We start from the raw sequence: 11,658 nt of genomic DNA on the forward strand, positions 1-11,658 counted from the left end.
TGAAAGTATTGTCAACAACGTAACGGATTTTTGTTTCTTTTAGTTTTCAAAATAATTATATAGAGCGCCATTAATTTGCCTCATTTGATGTAAATTGCAAAGGCAAATTGCAGCGCAATGAACACTTACTGTCAGTAGCACAGCCCCTTTAGCTATTAGTCATTATTGAATGACAATAAAGAAGAATGCAGGAGAAATAACTAATCAAGTACACATTGTTGGATATTGGTCAGAAGGGCAAGCCTCACTGTGCACTGATGCCAGTGCTGATCTGTGACTTCAACACCACCTCTCCACAATAAAAAATTAATATTTGGAAAATCCATACTTTAATAAACTTATCAGCCAAAAAGTTTATACAATGTGGTGGTTTTAATTTATAAAGATATTATGTATTTTCAAATAAAAAATGTATATAATGAAGTAACAAGTGCTGATGTATCATTATGAGTTAACGGCCTCTCAGCACGTAAAATGGTTAAAATCAGCTCCACCTTTACCAACAGTGATCTGTCCCTTTGACTCAATTACTATGTTTTCCAATAACTACCATAATCAGTATTGTTTAACATACCTTAGTGGACTAATTTTTTTTTGGACTTTAAGGAAAATGTCCACAATCTAATAACTATTTTTACTTAAGTCAAATATTAGAAGTGGAATTTGTAGGAGAGAACTAATTAACCCAATATTTGCACTTTTACTTGATTGTTCAGTTTGCTTGTCTTCTACTATCTACACGGTGACCCTAGTCCTCCTTGGCATTATTAAGACCACCATTATATTTTTACGAATTCTTGAAATAAAATACAAAATATTATATAAATAGTAAAAATTGGCCAACTTTGTAAGTATAAAAGATGGAAGATGAGAGACATTTTGCACCTTATTTACAATTAATGTCATAATAGGTGGTCAGGAGGATGCCAAGTCTGGGTGGTATTAAAAGGTTGGCAAGGTTGTATGAAATGTATGTGTGGAGATGGATACAAAAATACAGCAACTGCTGCAGCTTAAAAAGTTATGACATGACTGCATTGTGAATCATTTATATTGCTTTAATTTAGTGCTTTAAATATTCTCCTGTTCCATTCTAGGTTTTTGTTTTTTATTATATTTTTATGTCCAGAAGGAATATGAGATCTGGCTTTAGCTTCAACAGTAAAAGTTCAGGTGAAGCATTTTTTAAGGTTCTCTCATTAAAAGTGAAAAATTACACTTGTAGAAGTAAAACAATATAAACTGAAACAGTAAAAAAATCATGATCCTCAATCATAACGATTGTTTGATGTGGGCTGAGGGGGGTTTAAACTTGACGACATATTTTGTAATGTAATATCCACTTACTAGACAGGACACAGGTTTATGTAATTTCCACAAAAAATAAATCGTGAAGAAACTTCTCACCAAGATTCGTAACGATACAAGGTTCCACTAGTAGCTTGCTCAAGCAGGTCTTGAGATTACAGGGCTACACTCAAGCCAGAAAGTACGTAAAATAGTGTAGTGTTGATGAATGTTTCATCTCCAGTGATCTTTCATGTGCCACAAGACTAAAATTAATTTTCTTCTGTGGATGGTCAAGACTCCTTACTGCACCACACATATTTCAACAGCCAAAAGCTCATTTCCATCACCCCCACTATTGCAATGTTTGACCTGTGAATATGAATACTGCTGTTTCCTTCAATCTAAAACATTCCTCATCAGATCAGTATCAGTAGTAACCTGCCATAAACCTATAATAAGTTATTTTCTTGGCATGTCACATATTCATCATAATCATCAACTCTTTTTTTTTTTCGCCTTTACATCAAAGACACACGAGTATTTGGGCTTCAGTATTGCACCATCCAGCACTGGATGCTTTTGCAGCCAAATCAGCATGGTCATGGAGTGATGGTACTAAACAAGACTGTACTTCACTTTCTGGAGATTTGCCCACACTTGGTTTTAGTGTGGCTTGGAGTGATGTAATAGTTACCCAAGGGTGAATGCAACACAGTGCAGAGAAAAAGTGTGGCTGTTCTGTGTTGAATGTTGTTCATCTCTAGAAATTTAGACAGAATGTAGATGGTAATTTTTGTTCAAAATGGTTGTAGCCTAAATACAAATGTTCCTATTACAATACAAAAGCTGAAAGTGAAGCCGTCAGTCTCAAGGAAATGATCTAGTGTTAGATTTTGGATCTATGTACATGTTATCTAATTTCAGGGGAAAAACACACCTTCTGTGTGGCCTCTGCACTGGGTTTATCAGCAGCTTTACCCTGTAGCTGTGTGTGCAATTTCACATTACTGTTGTGTTTCCTTTCATTTGTACCTTTTTATTGTACTTGCTGTAGCTTTGACCAGCTTTTACCGATTTCGAGCCAGTGTACCATTTAGACCGTTGTAAAGGTGTCTTTGAAGGTGTCGTTTTGCAAAAGCCTGTTCCCCGCTCTGGAGTCCTTACCATGCCATTGTTTTAATGCCAGCTGCTTAAACACTTTTTACTTCTCATACTCATTTATGTCTTATTAGGATTTTAATAACATCCTCTGTGGTTCTGTTTCTTTGAAGACTTCATTTGGTATACATGTTGTTGTTTTTAGGATGGTCCATAGCCATTTGCAAATGTCTTACTTTACCTTATTCATGTCCATCTAACCTCTTGACCAAACTTCATGTATGTTGTATGCCGATATACATCAAGACCTACATGCAAAATAACACCAAATGCTATCAGATAGCGAGTATGAAACAACATATATAAGACATAGAAGGCCATGTATCAGATGAGTTTTGTTTTGGGAGCCAGCAGGTCTAGACAGGCTTAAAGGGGTGGGAGGGAGACAGTTAAACACTAGCCCTGTTGTTATGCCTCATCTCCTCTCTTGTTGAAACTCAAGTCATAGTTAGCCTCAGGGCTCAGATTTTTTTTCCCCCAAGTTTATGTTGATGATTTATGTTCTTAAATGGCATTTTACTTCAGTAAATTCCTGGAGCAACAAGATGGCAATTTGGACAGGCAAATGATGAACATGCCCACTTTTCTTATCCACCTTAAATGTATTTCTGATTGCTTTTGAGTGATAACATTTCCTTTAAGCTCCACTGAATAACTCTTATTTTGGCTCATGTTACTGAGTCAAGAGACAAACACTGACTAACCCCAATGAGAAGCAAAGAATTTCAAGCAGAAGTCTGTCCATTTTAGTCCCCAGACCTCCAGACACGGTGACCAGTGAGTGAGGTGACATTTAGATCTTTGAATGTGGTGCCTCCGACTGTCTCTGTGCTGCCCTTTTCCCCAGACAAAAACCTGTGTTTTTTTCTTTGACAGGCACATTTGGCCGCATCTTCCATGGTGTGTTGTTGGATGAAAAGGACCCCAATAAGGAAAAGCAAGTCTTTGTGAAGACAGTGAAAGGTAGGCACTTTGTCACGGCTTTAATGTGCAGTTGAATGCGACAATTTCAAAGAAATGAAAATATCTTCAAGTGTGTTGTAAGTTTTGGTTTTTCTCATTGTAATGTGCAAGTCCCTGTGGGTTTTTAAAGGAGTGTGGTTTGGCAAAGTGTAACACCATAAAGCTCAATGAACGTCATTAAACCAAAGTTGAGTGATTTTCCTGAACATAACAGTTCAGATGATTGTGTGATGTTTTGTTTTGTTTTCTTGTTAAGTGAGACGTGGTGGTGAGCATCACTAATTGTTAAGCAAACACTTAATAAGTCCTTTGTTAGTTATTATTAATGGCTCTAATTAATGGCTTTTGCACGTCAGTGGCTTTTGGACTTCTTTCATATGAGGCCATCAGGTTCTTTGTTAGTGGCATGTGTCAACTTTTTCTGCCAGTTGCCTTCTGACCCCATCTATTCTCCCGTGTTTACTCAGGGAGGGGAGGATACCATGCATTGAGCAATATCCTCTTGCCAGGCTTGGCTTTACTTCCTCTTCATGTGCCTTTTGGGAAGGGAACAATACTGCTTTCCATAATTACAAGATGATGGCAAGTTCGCAAACAATGATTAAAAATTGGCACAAGTCAGTTTCACACTAGAAGTGTTGGCAGAGAAACCAGGGAAACAGCGAAATCAATTTAAATAATCTAACTACATGGGGTCACAAGCTAAATGTTTCATTTCCAGCTGCTACTGGGAGCCATGGGTTGCCAGTCATAAGGTCACTTCAATTTATTTAAAACCACTTGTCTCTTGAAATTCTTCAGATCATGCGTCTGAGGTGCAGGTGACCATGATGCTGACTGAAAGTTGCAAACTTCGTGGACTTCATCATAGGTAAGTGTAAGCTCTTACATATCATTGGATTTTTTATATATATATATATATATCATTTAAAGGCAGTTTGTGTGTTGGTTTGTGTCGTGTGACTAGGTCATTGTCATCTTAACATGAAGCTCAGTATTCAGGTGTACCGTGGTTATAGACACATGTCAGTTTCCCGAATGTCTCTGTTGTCTCTGCACTTTTGCAACAGTGTGAGTTGTTAATGTAGCAGTAAAAAGTCTGGTTTGCTCCTAAGCCAACACTCTATTCTGTCAGAAGACTTGCTGTGGTCAGTTTTTAAAAATGACTCTGTTTGACTGCTGATGAAAGACGACCACATCCTTACACAGAGAAGAGATACTGTAACACAGTGCGAACAGGAAAAAGACATGTTTTCCAAAATGAACGCAACAGTCACATGTTCCATTTTGGCTCATTTTCAGTAATACAGTCATTTATTTTCCAAAACCAGGCATTAGTTAACATTTCTGTAAAGACCTCATGAGAAAAAGATTTTTTTTTTTTCTTTTTTCTTTTTTTTTTTGAGGTCAGCAGGTTGACAAGATCATCTTACACTTCCTCTTCCACACTTTGGCAGTGGTTCCGAATGTTTTCCCGCTCCCAAGAAACCCTCTGACTAGCAACAAACTTGATTTACATAAACATTATACGTATGAGTTGCTCACTGTTCCTGTTCCTCATTTGGTTTTTCTCTACCTACAGAAATCTGTTGCCCATAAGTCATGTGTGTACAGAGGATGGAGAGAAGCCCATGGTGCTGTTGCCTTTCATGGCCTGGGGGAATCTCAAGCTCTTCCTGCGACAGTGCAAGCTAGCTGAGGCTAACAACCCACAGGTGGGGCTCCAACTCAGCGTGGCGCATTAAACACAAGTCACCTTGAACCATTGACATAAAGGCCTCAGTGCAAACTACATTTAACCCCTGTACTGTTAAACCATTAAAATAAATCACACAAATCAGAAGAAAAGCCACGTTCTATTCCAGTGTCAAACCTGAAAGAACGGCTTGTGTGTTTTAAACGATCAACACCCAATAACACCTGCCAGTAACTACTGTTTACACGTGTTATTATAAGAAGTGTTAATATAGTGGTGAAGCCAGTGCTCAGGGCAAAGAGTTTTATTCACTATGTAAAGACAATCAGGCTTTTGTACAGACTCCAGGGAGTCTTTGATGTTCTTGGCAAAGCTGCAGCACACATCCAACCAATCAATCAGCTCCAAAATACAGATGTAACAATCACTTTGCAATAACAAGATGAAGCTTGCCACCCCTTTGCATTAATCAAAAGTTTAGGTAACGCATCAGCACCTTGGTTTTCAGAAATGTCATTATGTACTTCTTGCAGCTGTAGGAGACAAAGACATAGTCATTACGCTGTGGTTCAATAAACAAGGAGCTATAAATCAAAAAGGTATCGGTGTAGAGGAGATACAGTCGTGAGGAAGAAAAACACTACAGTCTGGTTATCAATGAGTTTAGAGTGAGAGTGAGCATCTGGTCTGGAAGGTAGAACTGTGAGAAAATAAATGTGTTGACTTTTGTTTTTTTGTTTTTTAATGTATTTATTTTTTACACAGTTGTCGATTTCCTACTGATGGATAGGGTGTAACTGTCTTGTACCAGGCGAACATGTCTCGGCTTTGCTACAGCTGTTGACTAAAAGTTTTCTTATCTCTCTTCATTGATTGGCAAGACTTAGTTGTGTGTGTTGTGGGGATTAATGAAATTAGGTTGTACTACCCATCACTGTCAGATAAGGGAAAACAGCCCAAAGAATTTCCACTGTGAGCCAGGATTTGTGCAGCTGGCACACGTAGCAGTAGATGAAATGCATTCTCTTTCAGAAGATGGAGTAGGCTTTTAAGATGTGGAGAAGCACTTTTAAAGAGCCAGGGGTCTATGTTGTGCCTTTTTTTTTTGTTTTTGTTGTTGTTCTCAGACATACCTGCAGACCCTTCACTAGCTGCAAGCATAAAACAACTTTATTGTGAGAGTCTGGCTTAACCTTTGAGCAAGGAACTATCAGTCATGACAGTCATTTAGTTTTCCTTTTTATTACAGTAGCATTAAGATTGTAACTTTACATTTAACTTATAATTTAATTTTGAGTACAGATTTTTGGCTTTTTAAGAGGAGATTTTTAAAGGTTGCAAGTATAATTTAAACAAGTGTCTGTTAACCAGCATTCCACTTGCACGTAAAGACAGAAATAGTCCTTGTGAATGTAACTCCCATCTTTGACCCACATTAACCGTGTCCTAATTTAAAGGAAATGGGAACAATTTGTCACAGTAGATGACTTTCATAACAGTAAAGTTGGTCTCTTGTACCCACTCCCCCTTTTTTGTTTTTCCTGCTTCTTAACTGCACATTGTCTCTCTCTCTCTCTCTCTCTCTCTCTCTCTCTCTCTCTCTCTCTCTCTCTCTCTCTCTCCCTTATTTCCTTTCAGGCAATCTCTCAACAGGACTTGGTTTACATGGCCATCCAGATTGCATGTGGAATGAGCTACCTGGCTCGCAGGGAGGTCATACACAAAGACCTCGCTGCCAGGAACTGTGTGTAGGTGTCCCTGCCCCAGCACTAAGCTGTCGTCACTTGTCCTCAAAACGTTCCTGTGGCTTTCAGGTGATTTGGTCTGGAATGTAATTACTAAAAGATAAAGACGCCAACTTTTTTCTGCGTCTCTTTGACAGCATTGACGACAACATGCAGGTGAAGATCACAGACAATGCTCTTGCCCGAGACCTATTTCCCATGGATTACCACTGTCTGGGGGATAATGAGAACCGGCCTGTTCGCTGGATGGCCCTGGAGAGCTTACTCAACAACGATTTCTCTAGCGCAAGTGATGTGGTAAGAAACACAGTAGCAGATATACAGTTTACTTCTTGAACCTCGTAACCCTATATCTGTAACTATTGTATTCCCAAGCAAAAAAAAAAGGAACCTTTCCTGTCTCTCTGGAGTTTTTAATAGATAAAAAACATTAGTGGTGGGCATGATATGGACAAGGTTATTCAGGAAATGACACCAATTGTATCCAAGCCATTCTTAGCTGGTCAAGGTATCAGGAAGGAGTGGCATTGAACTCCGTGTATCTGTGACTTTTTCCTCTCCTGTCAACAGGCAGAGACAGTCGGGAAGCTCAGATCCTTAGAGACACCAGTCAGACATGTCCCCACCCCTCCACATTCCTCTCACGGTCATGTGGCTTCATGGCAAGCACCCCCCCTCTTGTCTGGCACCTAGATTTAGCAAAGGCCTGGCATTATCAACCAACTAAGCTTTAGGAGAAGCCCAGACACGTACGTCAAGTTGTGTAGCATTACAAATGCATCACACCGGCCGCTGTTACATGCATAAATACTATATGAACATGTGTCCGTTGTAATTGACACACTGGATACTAGTAAAAGGGGGACTCTTGGTATGTTTCCGACCTGCTGGGAATGTTGGATGTGTCACGGTTGCGAAATAGGGTGGATTAGTGCACTGTACAATACCTTTTTCCTCTGAGAAGCCCTATTAGCATGTCCTGTGTCCTCAGGTACTCCCTTCACTTCCTTTAAACTTCCTATGTCACCTCATCACAGGTTTTGACACACTAACACGACAGAAACATACTCTCTTCAGGTATTACTAATCAAATCAACAGACAGGTTTGTAAGAATTGTATAAATTAGTATAATATGTATAATAACTTCTATATTAATATAGAAATTAACACAAAATGCACTACTCTATGCCCCTTCACTTTCCAGTGTGACCTCAGACATGGGTAAATAATGAGAGTAATACTTGTACCCTTAGTTTTTTTACCCTTGTACGCAGCCAACCGTTTACTCTTAAGTCTCGTAACAAACACTTGGAGCAATGATTTCTGTTCTGTTTAAATTTTTCAACATAATTTCCTTGCATTGTTCCTGTAGAACATTTTGTTTGATAGCGAATGGGCACCACGGACTTCCCGCAGTCTGAATAGAGATGTTGGATATGTTTATCCTGTTTGATAATGCCAAGTTAAAGACGCGAGGTTGTGCTGATTACATTTACAAAATGTTGTAAATCAACTTTAGCACTGGCCTGCGTTCATCGTGTTTTGTGCCTTTCGCAGTGGGCCTTCGGAGTGACGCTGTGGGAACTAATGACGCTGGGTCAGACCCCCTATGTCGACATTGACCCTTTTGAGATGTCAGCCTATCTGAAGGACGGGTACAGGATAGCACAGCCAATCAACTGTCCAGACGAACTGTACGTGTATTTATGGAGAACACACACGCAAATGCAAACACTTTATTTTCTTATTCTAATAAATTGATTGTGACCAGTAGCTGGTATAACTCGCTCAATCATTTTTATGCTTATTTTCTTTGGATTTGAGAAATCTACTCAGTCACTACAAGAGATAAAGCAGTAAGTAGAAAGTCCCTGTATTCAGGGAACACAGTGTTGTTACTATTTGAATCTATAAAAAAAATGAACTAATCGTGAAAATTAGCAAAATGTCATTAATTGAAGTTTTTGAAGCAATTAATTCAAAATCAGTTTCACATTTGTCTTAAATGAGTAGAACTGCTGACGTTTACAGGTTACAGCTTATTAGATCTGGCTTGTTTAAAATACAGTAGTCATTTCACTGACAACAGTATTTTTACTTTAGATTTTCTCACTATTGGATAATGCCAAGGTTTGACTCACAGCCCTATGGAGCCCCAGGTTGATAAACCTGTGATGCATGACTGACTTTAATCTGTTAGGGTTCAAGCTTCTCTTGGTCCTAGCAAAATTTCAAAAGGCCCTGTGTGTCAGTTTGAACATTGATGTTCCACACACGACCTTGTTAAGAAGTTTATTACACTGCTGATAATAGCTCCTAGCCGTATAAGAGCATTGCAGTTAATAAGATAAGATGAACCTTTATTCATCGCACAGTGGGGAAATGTCCATGTTACAGCAGCGTGATTATAAAGCAAAAGTGTTTCTGTGCACAGTTTTTCTTTAAAGAGAAGTTTTGAAATTTGTAATGTCCAATAATTATAAAAAAACCAATAATCCTATGTGCTGCAAAAGGAAAAATGAAAAATATCACCAGTGAAATTAGAGGTAATGATGGGTTTCCTTACAAATACAATAGGTAGTTAGGGGACAGCTGTAAAAATATTTTTTTAAGGCATGAATTGAAATCAGAAATGATAACATCACATGCAGTTGTTTCAGTCCTGCACAGGCAGCTCCTGTTAAAAGGACAATACAACAACTACTGTAAGTGGAGCATTCGAAGTATGTAGTGTCTATTCAAACTGCACATGTAAAGTTTGTCCTGCTACATTACATTTTAGTTGCATCTGCCTTTCTTTTTCATAAGTCTTTTATTCCATTATTAGTTATTATTATCCTGCATTCAATCTGACTCGTGGCCTTTTTTCCTGCCTGTGTTGCAGATTCGCAGTGATGGCTTGTTGCTGGGCCCTGGACCCAGAGGAGAGGCCCAAGTTTCAGCAGCTTGTTCAGTGTCTCACGGAGTTCCATGCAGCATTGGGGGCTTATGTGTAAAAACAATCTCTCTTTTTTTTTTTTCCTTTCTTTTTTTTTTTTTTTAAGAAAAGCAACAGTAAAGGCTGTTGGACACTCTTATTAATAAGGAATACATGTATGAAATTGTGCCTTATCAGATGAACAAGCAGACGTGTGCCTGATGATTTATATTGTACAGTCTTCTGGAATTTTCATATAGTTGAATTATCTTTTGACAGCATACCAGTGTAAAATTATTCCTTGTTAAATATTGTTTTATATGCCTTGAAAGCGTCAAGAAATGGAAATTACGGTTCCTCATCACCTTGTAGGAGGACTGGGACAATGGAAAGATGTCCTCACCTTTGCAGGACATTAACATTTCTGGACATTTTTGTGTCATTTTTGTGCCAATGGAGAAAAAAAAAATGCAAGGACAGTATTTTCTACAGTTTTGTAACTTAGTGAAACAGTTTAAATTGTAGATATGGTTCGGTGCGAATGAGCGTTAACACTACGGTAAAATGATGTTGGTACCAAAGTGGACTTAAGGGCTTCATCTGTGTATTTAACCATATTGTCAAGCTCGGTACGACAGGTCATTTGGAAACCGGAGCTGTGTTAGTCAAACATATCCCTGAGACCTCTTCAAACGGTACTCCGTGTCCACTGGATGAAACTAATGTGTTCTCCCATCTTGTTATCCATGTGCCAGCACTCTGTGGGCGCAGCAGTGTGCATCAGACGTATGGATGCCACCGCTCAAACAACATCAACTCTACAAAGCTACACATGCATCAAGTTGATATCTGAATATTCAGAGTGAATTTTGGACACTTATAATTTGAATGCTGCCACCTTTTTCCTCTTTTTTTGTACTTTTATTTTCACGGTCACAGCCTCTAAACAGACTTATCAGAATCCGTTTTTATTTTATAAGCTTGCTCGTTCTGGGTTACAACAGAGCGGATTTTTGTGAGTAACTACAACGCTTAGTAATCACTGTGAACACACACAAAACTGCCTGCAAACTTATTTTCCCACTTTAACATCTTTGTGATTCTCTGTATGGTCACTGCACGTTGAATTACGGTTGTAAACTGCTTCCCAAATTCATATTCACAAATTAAATGTTTTGTTTTGTTTTTTAAGTTGTATGCTGCCTTCTACTTTTTATTTTTTATTTTTTTTTAGATAAGTCCTACAGGATATCAGTGTCACTTTCTTGCTGTGCACTTTAGCCAAAATAGCTGATACCACATACGTGTTTATTTAGTACTATAAAAGCCACAGTGTAAGTGTTTTGGTACAGCAATGTTATTCTGTTTAGCCTCAATCCTCAGTAATCTGTGTGCTGCTCAACCAGTGCAGCCACCCGCTTGTTGATTAAAAACAAGAGCCAAATGAGTAAAGGAATTTAACTACAGCGAACTCACAGATCAGTTTTTTTTTTTTTTACCATGTGTATGTAATACAAGAACCTTGTTATGGATTCTTAAGTTTTTTTAGTTTCATTGTTTAACTCAACTTGGTTTTTGTTATGCATCTTAAGCTTTGGGCTGAAGTGAACGTCATATGAACACTGCACCTTTTTGTGGTGTTGTAATGGAAAGATATGCAATCTAATTTGCGCATAATCCTTAAATTCCTTGCTTTGTACGGCACTGCATTTGCACCAGGTTTGCTGCAGAACGTTGGAGGAAAAATCCACTTCTAACATGGCATAAATACGTTGTTCAACCTTTTTGTCGATTCTAGCATTGTGGTGTGTCCCATCTTGGGGGACAATCTGCCAAACATCAGTGATTTGAACTCAGGTTAACATATTTTTCCGTGCAGCGTTTGAAG

General features: G+C 38.5%; 1 protein-coding gene across 3 annotated transcripts in view; it reads left to right on the top strand.

Moving 5' to 3' along the window:
- ryk (receptor like tyrosine kinase) overlaps nt 1-10,961 on the top strand; it is a 36,266-nt gene extending 25,305 nt beyond the window's left edge. For 2 of the 3 annotated variants that reach the window (XM_067513682.1, XM_067513683.1), the window contains exons 10-16: nt 3,325-3,411; nt 4,213-4,282; nt 4,994-5,126; nt 6,746-6,855; nt 6,990-7,149; nt 8,411-8,547; nt 9,738-10,961. In XM_067513682.1, coding sequence (XP_067369783.1) covers nt 3,325-3,411; nt 4,213-4,282; nt 4,994-5,126; nt 6,746-6,855; nt 6,990-7,149; nt 8,411-8,547; nt 9,738-9,849 — 809 coding nt within the window. In that variant the 3' untranslated portion in view covers nt 9,850-10,961. The remainder of the gene's footprint in view (nt 1-3,324; nt 3,412-4,212; nt 4,283-4,993; nt 5,127-6,745; nt 6,856-6,989; nt 7,150-8,410; nt 8,548-9,737) is intronic. The other variant, XM_067513684.1, reaches the window with a different exon arrangement.
- The last annotated feature ends 697 nt before the right edge of the window (nt 10,962-11,658 follow it).

Source organism: Channa argus, chromosome 8 (assembly GCF_033026475.1).
Source record: "Channa argus isolate prfri chromosome 8, Channa argus male v1.0, whole genome shotgun sequence".
NCBI classification, from domain to species: Eukaryota; Metazoa; Chordata; class Actinopteri; order Anabantiformes; family Channidae; genus Channa; species Channa argus.